Genomic DNA, 18,456 nt, shown 5'->3' with positions numbered 1-18,456 from the left:
AATAGCTAAATGTAGAAAACGAATAAAAAATGTTGTCACCCCCTGGGGAAGGGGACACACACAGTTTCCTCTATGCTCTTCTAAAAGAGCTGTGGGCACCACTCAAATGTGAGTTATGTCATGTTGGACTAAGGATCTGGTCTCTCTTGGGAGGAATATTTTCTTCTAATTGGGGTTTAGTGTCTGCTCTGGGGTTCTGAAGGCTCATTTGTGGAACCTGCAGAGATTTTGGAGGGAAATATCACAGTTGAGCCAATGTTTCATTTCCTTTTAGGATGGTCGTAGGGGGGAAAAATAAGGGTGTTGGATTCATTACAGGAGAGGCTGTGTCAGGAGACAGTCGGCTTCTAGATATTGCAAGGAAGGTTCTTATGGGTGTCCTGAATACAAATGTCCTCATTCACAGTAATAATAATACTTTGTATCTGCAGGGCATTTAAAGGATTTTTCAAAGACTTTTCACAGACATGAACTCATTTGCTCTTGACCTAAGTCATCTTGGCTTTTCAACTGAGGACACTGAGCCCGGACGTAGAGTTTGGCGCAAAAAAGGAGCAGGGGCTACAGAACTCGGGGGTCAGTTCTGACACCATCACTCACACGTGACCTTGGGCAAATGATGCACATTATCTGAACTTCTGTTTTCTCACTGCTGAATGGAGACAGGCTGGACAAAAGAGACCATATGTGCAAAATGCCTGGCCTGGTGACTTGTGTGCATTGGAAGCCCCGAAGAAACGGTGGCTTTATTCTTAGTTCCTATGTCCCAGTGGACACAGCCACAGGGTGACAACCTTCCATTTAAAACCCGGTGCTTCTGTTACTTTAGGCTGTCATTTCAGTATACTTCAGTGCTTAAAGGTCTGATTAGGCAAGATCAGACAAAAATGATTAATATTGTGTAAAACATCTGTCCACGTGGGCAATGACTCCTCACCCAGAGTTAGAAGGAGAAGACAACAGAACAGCTCGGAGACGTCTGGATCTTAACTTTGCACTGACTCGAGTGGCCAGGACCACAGCGAATGGCAAAGCAGTTAGTAACCCCCTGTAAGTGCTGTCGAGCCAACGGGGTCCAGCTGCCTCGTGGAAGGGACAGTTTCACTGGAAATGGCTGGCAATGTTAATGTGACACACGCCTTTGTTACAGGCGTGGTGGTTAAAAACAGACTCTCACAGATTCTCTGTTTTGCCACGAAGTTGAAATGTGACCATGAGGTCTCAAAGTTTATGGAAGAGGCCATCTGGTGTCCTCCTGAGTGCCAGCATCTGAACCCATGAGGTTCACGTCTGGCTGCACACGAGAAACACCTGGAGCTTTTGTGGATCCCAATGCCCGAGTCCCAACCCAGCGTAAACGCACCAGCATCTGTGGGCATGGGGCCAAGTCTTATAAAGTCAGTGCAGCAGAGCTGAGAACTGTTAGTGTCAACAATCCTCTGTACTATAACCCTTTTGCTTCCCTAAATGTCTACCAGGCTGTTGAACCCTTGGCCAATAAAGTTTCAGGGTTATCGGAAGAAAGGAGTTACAGACTGCCATGTCATTGGGAAATTACAAATAGGCTGGCACATGTCTTTATGACACAGCTGCGTGACAGGCTGGCTCTGTCCTGTCACTGATGTCCAGCCCAGATATGATTCAATGGGGATACAGGGACATGGCCGACACTGCGTGTGTGAACTCACGAGATGTGCCGTGGAGAGGCTCTGTGGTGCTTTGTCAGTCTAGAACAGATAGTGTACATTTCCGTGACTCACTAATTTGTTTTTTTTGGTACTCTGTACTTTCTTGGAGGGATATTTTTGGAGTCAGCCAACCTTATAAAGCAAAACACAGGAAATTGGAGAGACAGAATTCACTAAACGACCATGAACCTTGTCCTGGGTGATCAGATTTACAGGAAATAGCAAGTAGCAGTGACTTCAGGGGCCACTTCAATCATTCAAGTTCCATGAAAGAATCACACTTTAAAATTTTAAATTAAAAAAATTTAATTAAAAATTTAAAAAAAAATAGGAGCTTGTACAGGCTATGGAGAAAATAAGTTTAACTGCATAAATACATGTATATGCAGTTGTAAGTTCTTTGAAAATCTGGAAGTTTACCAGGATTTGGCAGAGTCTGAGCTCGAACGTGTTGTCATGAGTAACTTGGGAGGTCGAAAAGGTTCAGAGTTAAGGGAGGCGCGCCACAAGCTGGCAGGCCCGGCTAACTTCTACGACAGGGTGAAAACACAGACGGAAACGTGACCAATGGGCCTGGGGAGGATGCTTGTGCTGGGAAAGCTAAGTGATCTGCACCTTGGTAAATAACATGTGTGAACTGATGAGGCCCTCATCCAGCCTCTGAATGGTGACGCGATGCTCACTCACGGTCAAGTCTACTCCACAGGGCTGAGGACACACCAGCGACAGGGAGGAGGTTCGAAGGAGCTTATGGTCTGCTGGGGAAGAAATAAGTGACCAGGACCTAACTGCACGGGGTGAGACTTGATGACAGTGAAGACGCACAGGCAGGAGATAAGCAGAGGGTCTCTAGCACGGGCTTGGCTGCAGGGTGAGGGTTTGGGAAAACACAGGTGTGAGCTAGGATCTGAAAGGCAACGTGGCTTTAGCCAGGCAAAGGAGGTTGGCCAAGGGGTCTATGAAGAGCGTGTTCCCAGGAAAGCAGTCAAATTACAGGAAACTGGAGTTCACGGTGGCTGTGTTCAGCTGGTGGCATGGAGGCTGACGGGGGAGACGGCAGAGAATGCACCCAGGAAGGGCCAAGGGGTTTGGGCTTTCTCCCTAAAGGCAGCACACCAGTGGAAGGGAAACATGGTCACTCAGCTGCAGAAATGGAGAACATTCTGGAGCAGGGGTAGATTTGGAGGGAGACAGCTTTGTAGAATCCAGGGGTGAGACGATGGCAGGGATGGAGAAGCTATCACGACAGCTGTCAAAAAAGCAGGACAGCAGAACACACAGGACTGTGGATGGGTCAAGACAGGGCAGAGGAAGGCGGGGGGGGGGGCACAGGACTGTGGATGGGTCAAGACAGGGCAGAGGAAGGAGGGGGGGGTCACAGGACTGTGGATGGATCAAGACAGGGCAGAGGAAGGAGGGGGGGTCACAGGACTGTGGATGGGTCAAGACAGGGCAGAGGAAGGAGGGGGGGTCACAGGACTGTGGATGGGTCAAGACAGGGCAGAGGAAGGAGGGGGGTCACAGGACTGTGGATGGGTCAAGACAGGGCAGAGGAAGGAGGGGGGGACCACAGGACTGTGGATGGGTCAAGACAGGGCAGAGGAAGGAGGGGGGTCACAGGACTGTGGATGGGTCAAGACAGGGCAGAGGAAGGAGGGGGGGGTCACAGGACTGTGGATGGGTCAAGACAGGGCAGAGGAAGGAGGGGGGGGCCACAGGACTGTGGATGGGTCAAGACAGGGCAGAGGAAGGAGGGGGGGCCACAGGACTGTGGATGGGTCAAGACAGGACAGAGGAAGGAGGGGGGGTCACAGGACTGTGGATGGGTCAAGACAGGGCAGAGAAAGGAGGGGGGTCACAGGACTGTGGATGGGTCAAGACAGGGCAGAGGAAGGGGGGGGTCACAGGACTGTGGATGGGTCAAGACAGGGCAGAGGAAGGGGGGGGTCACAGGACTGTGGATGGGTCAAGACAGGGCAAAGGAAGGGGGGGTCACAGGACTGTGGATGGGTCAAGACAGGGCAGAGGAAGGAGGGGGGTCACAGGACTGTGGATGGGTCAAGACAGGGAAGAGGAAGGGGGAGGTCACAGGACTGTGGATGGGTCAAGACAGGGCAGAGGAAGGAGGGGGTCACAGGACTGTGGATGGGCCAAGACAGGGCAAAGGAAGGAGCGGGGGGGGGGGTCACAGGACTGTGGATGGATCAAGACAGGGCAGAGGAAGGGGGGGTCACAGGACTGTGGATGGGTCAAGACAGGGCAGAGGAAGGGGGGTCACAGGACTGTGGATGGGTCAAGACAGGGCAGAGGAAGGAGGGGGGGTCACAGGACTGTGGATGGGTCAAGACAGGGCAAAGGAAGGGGGGGTCACAGGACTGTGGATGGGTCAAGACAGGGCAGAGGAAGGAGGGGGGGGTCACAGGACTGTGGATGGATCAAGACAGGGCAAAGGAAGGAGGGGGGGTCACAGGACTATGGATGGGTCAAGACAGGGCAAAGGAAGGTGGGGGTCACAGGACTGTGGATGGGTCAAGACAGGGCAAAGGAAGGAGTGGGGGTCACAGGACTGTGGATGGGTCAAGACAGGGCAAAGGAAGGGGGGGTCACAGGACTGTGGATGGGTCAAGACAGGGCAGAGGAAGGGGGGGGGTCACAGGACTGTGGATGGATCAAGACAGGGCAAAGGAAGGAGGGGGGGGGTCACAGGACTATGGATGGGTCAAGACAAGGCAAAGGAAGGTGGGGGTCACAGGACTGTGGATGGGTCAAGACAGGGCAAAGGAAGGAGGAGGGGGTCACAGGACTGTGGATGGATCAAGACAGGGCAGAGGAAGGGGGGTCACAGGACTGTGGATGGGTCAAGACAGGGCAGAGGAAGGAGTGGGGCGGGGTCACAGGACTATGGATGGGTCAAGACAGGGCAGAGGAAGGCTGGGGGGTGGGTCAAGAGCGCAGGGTTCTGATCTGGGCAACAGAAGGGACGGAGATGCCACCTGCTGAGTAACATGTATCACCACACGACACAGAGGTTTGGCAGAAACCCAGGTGAAGCCAGGTGACAAAGTAGCAGAGCCCAGGGGCAGCCGTGGAGTGTGGAGTTAATGCCAGTGTGGTGCCTAAGGGAACAGACCCAGTGCAGACCTGTGCTCCAGGCACAAAGCCTAGGTGGCAACGTCCTATCGAAGTTCTGGGCTGGTCCCGGCTCATCCCCATGTGTAATTTACACTCATAAAATCAGGCCCAACCAAGGAAATGAAAACATAGTTCCAGCTGTTAATAGCCATCGAAACCATTACAGTAAAAACCAAAAGCATTCAGATAAACGAGTAGGTTTCCAACTTGAACAACAGCTAGAAATATCAATTCACTAATTTGCTATGTGCTCTTTATAAGTGTAAGTAGTTGAGCTACGGTTAAGCCATGCTACACATAAAAATAAACACATCCAAAAGAAATAAATCGGGATCTGTTTTTTTTTTAGCTGACTCGTTGCTTATCTATGCTCACTTGTAGCATTGTTCTTTTTAGAATGTGATTTAAGTTTACACTGCAATCACTGTTTTTTGTTTTGCAAGGCAAATTGAAAGGTGAACTATCATGAGTCGACCCAGGATCCCCAGGAGTTACACAACTAACATAAATGCCTCGTGGACTGAACACAACCAGCTCAAAGAATGGAAAGACACTGGTGTCAGGAAAGGTTTCTTAGAGAAGCGAGGTACTGTGACTTTCCAGTGTTTGTAATTGATTTGTAATAATCCATGAAGTCTAACAAAATGTCATCAAGGAGGAGTCCCGTGAAGTCTGTTTTGAAGAAAGGGCAGAAGGAGTTATTTGCAAATAACTGACTTAGATGTTGCTAAGATGTCTCCAAAGTTCTCGGAAGCAAGAACTAAGTGAGCTAAGTCTTACCCGTGCTGGTCCCTAAGTATCTCCGCGTCATTCACCAATCCAGATACGACTGGCGGAGAAGTGAGGAACAAGTCTGATGGTTTGCTCTGATATTAAACAGAACGAAATCACTTTTGGTGCCTTGGGGGGGGTAATCACAGAGAGTATTTAATCCTCTGAAATTCCCGAGGAAAGCCAGCGGGTTCCACCCCTTTGGTCAGAAAGTTCAGTTCAGCCTGTTCTTGACACATTTTAATAGTGAGAACCCACATCTCAGTTTGGAGATGATTCATAGCATAACAAACAGAGGGGAAAAAAAAGTCTGACTCTAAAATCTAGAATTCTTGCCATGGTATTGCTTATCATCTGAACTGCTGAGCTGATTAAGCATCAGACAAGTTGTTACATCTTAAAATGTTGAGGTTACGACACCAGGTTTTTCCAATTTCCATGAATTTGGGATCCATGCCCATAAATCTGACATTTAATTTTACTTTCCCTTCTGGATATCATCCATTTAACGAGTATTTGTTGAAAACCTGTATTCTGCTAGCTAGGGAGCGATGGGCTATGCAAGAGTGAAATGCAATGAAAAACATTCTTTGTCCTTGATCAGCTTACATTTGATCTGGGAGATAAAGTTATTCAAAATCAAAATGACTGGATAATAAAACAAAGTGGCCCGTGAGGAACTGTTATTATCTGTGGCACTGACGATGTTACAGCCTTTTAGAAGAAGGAGAAGTCATGGTTATTCTCAACGGCCAAAGACATGGGGCCATTCCTTTGATATTTTCCAATTGCGACATATTTTAGGAATCATGAGAAAGAGGTGTTCCTTCCACTCACATGGGAGAAGTCCACGAGAGGGTCTAAAAAAGCCCATTACGGACACTAAGGAGAAGTTTTAGCAGCACAAATGGTACAGATCACCTCTTAAGCTCCTGGAATTATCTCCAAATGGCCAGAGCCTGCTCTCTCCACCCAATGGGGGATGTCTGCCTGGGGCTGCAAATGTGAACCCGGCTGCCACCCTGGCACCCCCATCGAAGGTCAAAAAAGGTTATTTTAATTTATAACTGCCTTGTTACATTATCTAAGGAACCAATCATTAAAGGCACTCTTTCTTAATGCAGTGTTCCAGTCCTGCTTTTAAACTCTATTTGATAGATTACCCTGAAATTCTCTAACCTAATATTCCCAAGGTTGATGTGGGCACCCTTTTAAATTAGATTTTTTTTGTAAGAACAACACACTGTTTCCAGCACAACTGCATCGGGGAAGCTCTGATCAGGAAGAAAACACAGTTTATGCTCACAGACCATCATGTACAACCAGGTCAGGTCTGGCTTTCAACCCGAAATCTGCCTTTTTCTTAATTGCTTGGGCTGACACGTGGGATCTGGAAAATAACCTCTCAAGGGTTTGCAGCGGAGCCAGGAGAAAGGACACATTTGCATAGCACTTTGAAACTAACACAGTTAAAGGCACTGTCCCCCCACCCAGGACTGCCTTCCTCACATCTGTCCCAGCAGAGAGCACTGTGCTCTATCCCGTGGGATTGTCGGAGCACATGTCTACTGAGCGGAATTTGTGAACCTCAGATTTGACGATGGGCTTTCTTTTTTCCCCCCATTTCTAATGCATATGTAATGTTGTGTCCGGGAAACCTTTAGAAGTGGGTGAAATGTGCATAGTTCGGCCAGACCAAAATAAGCATCTTTCCTCATATGCAAAACATATACCAAATATCTTATGTGTAGTCCTAATGCTAATTAGTAGATGATACAGTTCCCATGTTCATATGCAACCCACCTGCCACTTTTTAGCGCTTGTGGTTGCAGATGAGTTCATCCCCCCAATGTGCCATGCTTTAGCAGATCACTCTCCTATGAACACTTAGGATATGTATAGCCTTTAACAATTATTATTACAGGGGTGCATGGCTGCCTCAGTTAAGCATCTGACTTTTGATTTCGGCTCAGGTCATGATTGCACCGTTTGCGGTTCAAGCCCTGAGTCAGGTTCTGTGTTGACAGTGTGGAGCCTGCTTGGGATCCTCTCTCTCCCTCTCCCCCGCTTGCTGTCTCTGTGTCTCTCTCAAAATAAACTTAAAAAACATTATAGATAACAGTGTTTTGAATGCATTTGTGACTATTGCTTCTGGCTTCTCTTTAGAAGGGACTTCTTTGCTAACGTGGGGACACGTCTTGTGACTCTTACTACATATTTTTATATCGTGTCAAGAATGAATTTGCTCTTATGCCCCTACCCTGTGTTCATACAGCAGGACAAAAAATTTAAAAACTCCACAGTTTACTATTTACATTGTTGCCCTCACTTCCTTTAAAAGCCCACAGTTATAAGCTGCTTTTGTGTTTGGAAATCCCCATGTTTTCCGAGAGCCTGTTGGTGGAAGTAAAAAGCACCAACCACCACCTCCTAATTCCCCTCATTCCTTAAATTAAAAAAAAAAAATTGTGTTTATTTATTTATTTTGAGAGGGAGAGACAGAGAGAGCTAGCAGGGGAGGGGCAGAGAGACAGGGAGAGAGAATCTCAAGCAGGCTCCCACACAGTCAGCACAGAGCCTGATGTGGGGCTTGAACTCACAAACCGTGACATCATGACCTGAGCCAAAGATGGACGCTTAACAAATTGAGCCAGTCAGGTGCCCCCTTTTTAAAAAAGTGTTTTTTAAGAAATTCGCCTCATTCTTTACCTATGACTGTCAGGTAGTTCCGCCATGTTGCCCCATCCACTCGGGTTAAGTGACAAAAATGTGGCTTATTTACTAGAGTGCACATTAAGTGAGGGAGTCCCACAGGGCCACCAAGTGAGAGTGCATTGCGTTAAACTTGAAGAGTACCCTTGGCGAGCCAGTAAATCACTCACTGAACTGGCTCCATCCATTACTTGAGGATACATAAGGCAATTTCCATCCCGGTGATATTAATTTCTTGGCTACTGTCATGGGCTTCAGTGCCCATGATGAATGTTTTTACAATGAATACCAAATTAACCCAAACTGATTAGAGGCTTTTATAAGTTATTAATGGGATGTCACTTCAGTCTGGTCCTCTCCATGTCTACGACATTTCATTAAATAATTTCCTCTTGCTGGAAAGATCCATCTTTCTCCCCTCATTGGACTTGTCAACGTTGATAAAACTCTGCTTTGCCCCCTTAGTGACTCAGAAGCGGGTAAGCAACATGCCCTTGGGTAGACAGCTCACCCGTTTCTGCTCAGGTGGCTGCCTGATCAGGGTCAGGAGAGAGAGTCACCATCCAGCTCGAGGTCCTGGGGTCACGGCAGGGTACCTGGGACAGGGGGACAGGAGGTCCTCAGGCCTTCCCCCACCATTACTGAGTTATAACGGACACGTCACATTGTGTTAAGTTTAAGGTGATGTCATGTACTTCTCTATTGGAAGATTACTGCCTCCCTCCTGCCACATAATTACCTGACGTAAGTCAGGCAGAGGAAGACAAATACTGTATGATCTCACTCACTGTGGAATCTACAAAGTCTGAACTCACAGAAACCAGGAATAGAACGGTGGTCACCAGGCACTGGGGGGGGGGGGGGGGGGCGGGGAGGGGAGACGACAGATGCTGGTCTCAGGGTACAAATTTCCCGTTACAAGATGACTAAGTTCTGGGGATCCAACGTCCAGGTTTCTTATAGGAACATATTCCCTCCGTTTGAGGGATCATTTCTGGGGCGACATCGGAGCAGGGGAATTGCCGTCACTCTAATGGCCTTTTCTAAGGAGACGGACAGTTGCCAACCTGCCAGGAGCTACAGGCTTAGAGGGACAGGGACCGGTGGGAAGCTTTCTGAGCAGCATCCTTCACCATCTGCAAGCTGGAGAAGAGCCAAAGAAGAGACTGAGCCCTCTGGGCGCCCACCCACACACCCGCGTTATCTCCCTGCGTCACCTGTAGCCTCGCTCACCTTTGGACACATACCACACTCGTTTGATGACATTCCTGTTTCTCTACATTTTGGTTAAGCCAAGTAATAATCCTAATAGCAGCAGCACAACGATCCATCATTTCCTGAGTATTTTCATTATATGAGGTTCTACACCATGTACTTCTAATAAATTAACCGAATCTGTACAAGATCCTACCTCTACAAGATACACATTATTATCTCCGGTTTACAGATGAGGAAACTGAGGCTTGGAGAGATTAAGTGCCTTAAGATCACACCTTTGGCAAGTGCCAGAACCCAGATCTGAAAGTGGCCTCCTGACTCTACAGGTTTTGTTTTTAACAGCCTTAAAAAATAGGAGGGCCTGGGTGACTCAGTCAGTTGAACATCTGACTTCAGCTCAGGTCATGGTCTCACGGTTCGTGGGTTCGAGCCCCGCAGTGGGCTCTGTGCTGACAGCTCGGAGCCTGAAACCTGCTTCGGATTCTGTGTCTTCCCCTCTCTCTACCCTTCCCCTGCTTGTTCTCTCTCTCTCTCAAAAATAAATAAACTTTAAAAAATAGAACAAACTGGGTGGCTCCGTTGGTGGAGGGTCCTACTTGTGATTTTGGCTCAGGTCATGATCTCACAGTTTGTGGGTTTGAGCCCTGTGTCAGGCTCTTTGCTGACAGCTCAGCCTGGAACCTGCTTCAGATTCTGTGTCTCTCTCTCCCTCTCCGTACCTCCCCCACGCATGCTCACTTGCTCTCTCTCTCTCTCTCTCAAAATAAATAAATACACATTAAAAAAAGAGAACAAACTAAAGGTTCTTTTCCTTCTAAGGCTCTAAATGAAGACCTTTAGATTCTGAGATGGAACAGGCAGTTGTAATGTGACAATGAGGTTTTCAGATGAGGGCTTGTCGTTCAGAGTTGGGTTGTCCCTGGGTTCCTGCCGTCTTGCTCCCGGCATGGTAGCAGGTGTCCTGGCTGCACCTGCCCATCCCTGGGTGAGGTCGGGGCCTTGCGGTGACTGCCACCCACTCGTCCCTTCCGTCTGCACTTGGCTACCACACGGAGAGCAGGGTCCCTGTCGTGGATGCCAGTGTGTCTGCAGATGCCCACACCTGCACGGAGTGAATCCTCAGGTCTATTACCTGTCTGCTCTTTATTCCCTTTAACAGAGCATTTTGGTGTTTCAAGAACAATCTCTCCATCTGGTATCTCATGTTGAACTACTGACATTTTGGTGGTGTGAATTTTTATAACGCTAATCGCTATTTTTTAAAAAAATTTTTAAACATTTATTTATTATTGAGAGATAGAGACAGACAGAGCATGAGCATGGGAGGGGCAGAGAGACGGGGAGACACAGAACCCGAAGCAGGCTCCAGGCTCCGAGCCGTCAGCACAGAGCCCGATGCGGGGCTTGAACTCACAGACCGAGAGATCATGACCTGAGCGGAAGTCGGACGTTTTACTGACTTTACGCCACCCAGGCGCCCCATCTAATGGGCTATTTTTAAAGGTTCTTTTCCTTTACAGGAGAAACCTGAGTGCTCTGCAGTGGCCGAGGGTGAGCACAAAAACCCTTCAGCTCTAATTCTTCCAGATCGTCCACTGACTCCCAGAGGCGTGGCTTGTTTGCTATGAGTCCACAGGGAGCACGAGGCGATGCTAGTGACCCCGGGAAGTGAGACCCTCGCTCTCTTTTGCTGTTGACATGTTAGAAAGAACCCTCGGTAAAATGGTGCGCTAAAAAAAAAAACAGTGGGCCCAGAGGACTCAGAAGAAGCTGATTTGTAGAGCTTGGCTTCTTTAGAACAGACTCAGTCATTTGACCGTGGCAGTTGTTACGTCACAGACCTAAGGACGCGTGCCTCTAACCACTAAGGGGGGAGGATGGTCCAGGACTCCTGCAAAGGTGCTCACAGCAGGCAGCTCAGAGGACACGGGTGGAAAAGGTTGCACGGGGGAGGGCTGCTGGGACCCTGGAAGGAAAGTCTGATGGAAGGTTGGGTTTGAGAATCCACAATGAAAACGGGGGCCTGGTTGGTCCCCTCAAGGAGGCCCAGGCTTCAGTCTCGGCTGAGACTGTGGCCGGGAGCAGAACTGCTCTGCAGGAAGAACATCAAGCGGCCAGGGAATGACGGCATGTCCTCACCGTCAGGAGGGCTTTGCTGCAGCCGGCATCACTGCACCAAGACTGGGGGCCCAAGAGTCCTGGCTGGAAACGCGGCCAGCACCCATGCAGGGACGCAGGGCAGTCATGCGTCCTGCCATGGACAGGACACTGAGCTTGTGCCGAGGGGATGGAGATGCAGCGGGGCGGGCAGGGCAGCACGGAACAGGTGCAGGTGCCTATAGCCAGTAACCGCGGTGACGGGTGCCTTGTCCACGAGGTGGAGACAGCTGTGCCTCGCTTCTGCATCTCCGGCATTTAGTGAAACTCCAGTGTCTAGAGCACAGGAAGTGTTCAGTGGGAATTTACTAAACCGTGAACAAATGCGTGAGCGAACGATGGTCAAAACTGTGTGTGCACAAAGGACTGGCCTTCAGGTCCCTCACCGGTCGCTGGCTGACCGACCACAGCAACCGCTGGTCACCCCCATCAACCCGAGAGCTCTCGGGGCCGGGAGAATGTTCCAGAGTCCAGTCTGCCCTGCGACCTTGTCCGGGGAGCTGCTATCTGAGCCATTTACAAAGAAGCCACTGAAGCAGATTCCTCGACTCTCCTTGGGAGTCATTCTGTCTATGACTTTCACCAGAGAAGTATCCTAGGGTCTATCAAGCCATGGAATCAAGGCAATTTTTCACACAGTGTAGCTGAAGTCCCCCCATCTGGGTAAACATAGTTAATTTTATTCCCTCGTTTCCAGGAAGACACAGAGCAGTCTCTCACTGTCATCCACACCACAGCCTTGCGTGCCTCGGGAGACTATGACGGAGTCGGCTTCCTGTTCGACGCGGGAGAGCGGAGCCTGTGAGCATCCCTCCGTTTTCTTCTGCTGGACTGTCACCTGCATGCCGGGACCGCTCCAGTGGCAGTTCTGGCAGGTTTTCCGGCCGGCTACCCTATCTCCTCGTCATTTGTCAGGTGCTGAAACCACCTCGGTGTTGAAGAACTCCCAAGAGGCTTATCAGCCCCCCCTTTCAAAGCTGTCCATTTGTCACCATCGTGGTAGCAGGCCAACCGAACAGGAGACCATTTTCTGTCTCTGATCATCCGAGTAGGCCAGCAAAGATGGCAGCCTCCAATCCTTACTGTTGTCTAATGCCGTGCAATCACATTTGTAGAACTTTCCACGGCGGCACTTGGCTCCAAAGGGAAACATGCAACAATTCTCCAAAGTACCCTATATGTGCGCACTAACCCGCTAAGACAGGCCGAGGGGGCCTGAGCTCCAGGAGCGTGCTAGAGACGCACAGGAGGCCCCCGCTTCTGACTCTTGATTTCAACTCAGGTCGTGATCTCATGGCTTGTGAGTTCGAACCCCACGTCAGGCCCTGCGCTGACAGTGCAGAGCCTGCTTGGAATTCTCTCTCCTTCTCTCTTTGGCCCTCCCCTGCTTGCGTGCTCTCTTTCTCTCTCTCAAGATAAATAAATAAACAAACATTAAAACGATGTCCTTGCAGAGATTATGTATTAGAAGATGCAAGGCTACGTTCAGACGGACAAACAGTCATATTGAAGGTTAGCAGAGACAGGACTTCACATGAACAGACACACACATAAGGGGGAGGGCTTCACCAAAGATCAAAGAAGAGAAACTCAGAGAAGCACTCCATGTAGGCCAAAGTTTATCTGCAGGGGATAAAGTACGGGGAAAACTTTAGAAATCGCGTGTTTTCAATGTGCGCGGCTATGTCCGCTGACCACATTAAGATGGAGGGGAAGACACTTCCTCAACCCTTTACATATATTTTCTCCCTTAATCTCATTTAATCTAGCCAAATCCATTTTCCTATTTTCAGGCTCAGCAGGCTCCTCTAACAACGGACCCATCAGGCAGTATTTATTACCTAAGATGTGAGTGGAAGGTCCGACAAAAGTTACCCTAGGAGGCAAGAGTCAGTAACTGGAGGCCGTGTGGAGACATGAGAGAACGTCGTTGGCCTGCTCCCAGGGTGGGGTGCCGTCTCCCTGGGACTTACAGGGTCCCCGAGCCAAAGGGGCTGCTGAAATCACTCCTCACCAGGAGGTGAGGATGCTCAGAAAGCCCTCCGGTGAACTTGAACTCCAGTTGTGTTCTCTGTTCCCGAAGGAGCATCACTCATTTTAGTCTGACTCTTTATAATTAGAGTAGATTTCCTTCGGGGAGTATTATTTGCTTTTTCAAGTAAACTGGCAATGAGGGGTTTGTTAGTGTCTTTGCAAAGCCTGCTCACGGGTTGCAGACTTTCTTTGCTGAGAAAGCGAGCCCCGGGAGTACCTGTCACCAGGGTGCTGGTCCCCAGGCCAGGCTTTCCTCAGTTGAGGACAGCCGAGAGAGCGTCCGTTCCCCCCGAAACACGGGTCAGCAACCACAGGCTTCGGGCCAGAATATCTGTGTTTGTAAATAAAGTTTTATCAGAACCAAATACTGTCCATCTCTTCCTGTGTTGCCTACAACCGCTTTCTCTCTACAACAGCACAGTGGAGAGTTGAGACCCAGACGTTCCTGCATGGGCTTGCAAAGCCTAAAACACCTGCTACCTGGCCCCTTAAGAGGAACAGCGTGCTGACTCCTGTATCCTATACAGGACGCTCTCCAGGGTGAGTTATGTTGCCTACCAACCACACTCGGTACAAGAACTGTATAATAAAAACCAGAAGTTCAAAAATGTTAATAACTCAAAAATTCCCTGAGCACATTAGTACTTTTGGTACTAAGCCCAAATACTAGCAATTATTACTTACCTGAACATTCATTTCCTTGGAGCAGAAAGGAAGTTGAACCTCCCTCACTGTTAAGTAATGTCCTGAACATCCACACAGATCGTGGCTGCTTGTCTGCACCCAATCACTTTGTGTTTAAGTGACTGAGGGTCACAAGGATATATTATGTAATAAATCCATTCATGCATCCATTTAAAAACATTTTTTTAATGTTTATTTATTTTTGAGAGAGAGACAGAGAGACAGAGTACGAGCAGGGGAGGGGCAGAGAGAGAGGGAGACACAGAATCCAAGGCAGGCTCCAGGCTCCGAGCTGTCAGCACAGAGCCTGACGCGGGGCTCGAACCCACGAACTGCAAGATCATGACCTGAGCCGAAGTCGGACGCTTAACCGACTGAGCCACCCGGGCACCTCCATGCATCCATTTTTGACCTCAACACATATATCCTGAGCACTGGGCTAGGCACTCAAATACAAGATGACGGAGCTGGATGCCCAGATGAAGCTGGAGGAACAGAGGAGAGACCCCAAGTTCCCACCAAGAAATCCAAGTGAGGGGAGTCTGCACGGAGACACGGGAGTCCAGAGACGGAGCCAGCGGTGGGGAGTGGAGTCAGGGACGCTTTCTCAGAGAACCTGGTGCCTACTTAGCTTTGCTGCCAGTTCTTTAAGAGGTTGAGCAGGATGACTGTGACCCCCCCAACCCCTAGAAAGCAGGACACGAGCCGCTTCAGATACGGAAGGGCTGGCCTATTACGTAAGTGGCCTAGAGAGGGAACATTCTGCAGCTCCATCTGCCTGCAAATTCCAGACAGAATTCTAAAGTGTGTGTGTTTGCTTGCACGCACGTGCTCACACCCGTCCTTCTTTAGGAACTGTGGGTTAAATTTACCGTAAACCAAAAGCCCTTTCCAGAAGGCAGGACCAGGTTGTGCGACCTTGGTTCCAGGGTCTGGCCTCTCCTGAGTGCTGATGGGGAAGCGTGAGTCCCTAAGCTTAGTGATAATCACCGGGACACAAGGGATGAGGCCGCGGGCCTGCCGGGAAGAGACGCTGACCAGCGTGTGAGTCACAATGTCCTTACCCTGACGCCTGTACGGAGGCTGGGCAGTGGCCCCTCAGGAAGGCTGCCCACCCATGAGCTCTTCCCCGCATGGGGGAATGAGGCCGGCGTGCAAGGCTGTGGGCAGCGGGCTGCCGGAGGACCGTGGAGACTTGGGAGAGCCTCTGTGGAGGCAACATGTCACTTGTACGGAGTGATCTGACGGATATGGGTGCACTTTGCTCCCAGACACACCTTCCATCATGACATCAGAGGGACTTAAAGTCAGCTGTTGGAGACTCAGTCACGCGAGTCTCGGGCTTCCACAACCTTCTATGACGTTGCGGCTTCTCCTTGTGGAAGAGTTAGCGTCTCTGAGGAAAGGTGAGTTTCATCTCCTTGTAACTGAGTTGGCGGGGGGTGTTCACCCGCCTCCTGGCCCCCCCCTTCCCCCCAAGTCACAAGCTGACTCCCACTGGCTAAATATGCTTTTCGAATCCTGATCGCTGCGTGTCGGGCACCGGGGACCCTTTAGTCATAGCTAGGACAGTTCTGTGGCCTGTATCTTCCTATTTCCTTAAGTCATTTCAAGGAAACGGAATTAATATGCAACCAGTATAACCATACCATTGGGAAAAATAAGATTATTTCAATTCCTAAGACAACAGACAGACTGTCCATACAATCTCACCTCAAGCTTTTTAAAATAATCATTTTCTGTGTTATTTTAGGAAAAGTGTTTTTAAATTTTTTTTTTTTCAACGTTTATTTATTTTTGGGACAGAGAGAGACAGAGCATGAACGGGGGAGGGGCAGAGAGAGAGGGAGACACAGAATCGGAAACAGGCTCCAGGCTCTGAGCCATCAGCCCAGAGCCCGACGCGGGGCTCGAACTCACGGGCCGCGAGATCGTGACCTGGCTGAAGTCGGACGCTCAACCGACTGCGCCATCCAGGCGCCCCACGGAAAAGTGTTTTTAAAATGCCGCTGTATGTAATCAGCATCAAGACGCAGAAGGACATGATGTGAAGCCATGAGGCAGCGCTGGCCGCGTGCCGACGCCGCTCGCAGGGAGGACGGCTCCACGATGGCCAGCAAATCCACCTTCTCCCAAAACCCTCCGAAGAACAGAGCCAGGCTTCCAAGAGCAAAACGAAAGAAACCCGCAACGGCTCCGTGACTCTGCTAATTCCCATTGGTCTTTTCGACAAGGTTTATCTCCTTGACCTCACAGTACGTCTGGAGTCTACACGCAGCTAGCTAAGTGGGGACCACTTCAAGGGTCTCAGATCGGGGAACCAGAGCACCTGCCGTTACATAATTCTCTAATCAAAAAAAGAAATGTCCATTTTACACAGGCGAATATTCCGGTGTACCTTTCCAAAGTTCAACTCATGCAAACACAGACCCTGAGCGTAGTGAGCAGATCCTGCCTGCAATGTGTAAACTTCATCAAATTCAAACCTGGTCACTGAGCTCGATTGGCTTACCAGCTGCTGGCCTTTGGGGCCCCACCCTGCATACTGAAGCTTCGCATTGCTCACTTCCGGTGGGTCCAGACTTTGAGGGTCCCTGAAAGAAAATAAATGAAGAAACAACCAATCAATCAACATGGTGGGAGACAAGAATGGTCTATGTTTATCCTCCTCCTCTCATTTCTTCCCTTCAGCCACTGTATGAATTTCAGAAGCTTGTGTTATTAAATAGTATGTCTCAGCCTTCCATTAGACTTCTTCAGAATGAAGCTGAGACTGGCCCGTCACTGCTTAACCCAAATAGTAAATATTTATCAAGAGACAACTTGCAGAGGTCTGTAGGTCAGTTATTACAATGTCCACACCAGTCAACGTTACAAATGGAAATGCATGACTATGCAGTGGCAAGCCCTGTGGCTTCTGTCTCTATCTTGGGTTTTCCTGGCAGATGGCTTCTCTCCTAAGCATACTGCTAGGTCATTCTGACCTTCCAAAACCAGTGGCCTCAGGACAGACTTCACCCTTTGGTTTACACGGGGAGGGAGGGAGGGAGGGAGGGAGGGAGGGAGAGAGAGAAGGAACGAAAGGGAGAGGGGAAGGTTGAAAGACTGTCTTCCTTTCAGACATCACTGAGGTTCTTTATTTACTGATATGCAAAATACGATGCTAACAAAATCCTGCTAAGGTGCTTAAATAAATGTCATAATGAACATGAAGAAAACCTAACACTTTTATAGGTCTGAAATATTTCAGTATATTTTGTAGCTACTATTATCTACAACATGTGGAAAAGACTCATTTTCATATGTTTTTCAGATGACGTTATATTTATGTTCTGCTGGATGGGCCTGACTCTGTCTGGTTTACGCCCTATCACTTGGCTATGATGTAAGTCATGCAGAAGGCATAGCTGTGAAGGTGCTCATTCGTCCACTGAGAGGCTGTGGCTGAATGGTCTCTGAAAAAGGAGGAAGGTGAATTTTAGGAGAACAAAGGAGATGAGGCAGAAAGGGAAGGGAGGCAAAGTGAGTAGGTGCCGACTCTGGGCTTGAGTCAGCAGAAACTTCTAAAGTTGCTAATACTTAATAATACTACCAGGACAAAACAGAATTCACTTAAGAGTAAAAAGCACTGGCGAAGGCGAGATAGTCTTCAATACCCCCTCGTAGTTTTAGATGGGGTCCCTGGGTCTAAAGAGACCAGGGAAGCGTGAAGATGGGGTGATTAGGTGCTAAGTAGTGGATGACAATTGATAACAGGACTCAGCCGGGAAGGCTGATGGCCAGGCATTTATTTAGAAGAATAAGAGAGGGGTCTTAACATTCCCAGTTGCAAAGGAATCTTAACAAACCCTACCGTGTGTATGTCTTTAATGTTTCAAACTATTTTCATAACATGGGTGATTTCCTCTTTAACCTTACATAGGGAAAGGCTTTCTAAGGAGGATTCAAAATCCAGAAGCAATAAAAGAGTGATAAATTTGACTACATAAACATTTTTAAGTTTTTTTTTGCCTCACAAAGACATCATGAACAAAAGGCAACTGACAAACTGGGACAAATT

The 18,456-nt window shown here is 48.9% G+C and overlaps 1 protein-coding gene across 6 annotated transcripts in view; it reads right to left on the bottom strand.

The window, feature by feature from the left end:
* DPP6 (dipeptidyl peptidase like 6) overlaps positions 1-18,456 on the bottom strand; it is a 950,988-nt gene that overhangs the window by 157,526 nt on the left and 775,006 nt on the right. For 5 of the 6 annotated variants that reach the window (XM_045496272.1, XM_045496270.1, XM_045496267.1 and 2 more), the window contains exon 7: positions 16,909-16,990. In XM_045496272.1, coding sequence (XP_045352228.1) covers positions 16,909-16,990 — 82 coding nt within the window. Of the gene's footprint in view, positions 1-307; positions 456-7,324; positions 7,332-16,908; positions 16,991-18,456 lie in introns of those variants that run through there. The other variant, XM_045496273.1, reaches the window with a different exon arrangement.

The sequence above is a fragment of the Leopardus geoffroyi genome, chromosome A2 (assembly GCF_018350155.1).
Source record: "Leopardus geoffroyi isolate Oge1 chromosome A2, O.geoffroyi_Oge1_pat1.0, whole genome shotgun sequence".
NCBI lineage: Eukaryota > Metazoa > Chordata > Mammalia > Carnivora > Felidae > Leopardus > Leopardus geoffroyi.
The sequence above is the reverse complement of the archived record's forward strand: the minus strand, read 5'-3'. Positions and strand labels throughout refer to the sequence as shown.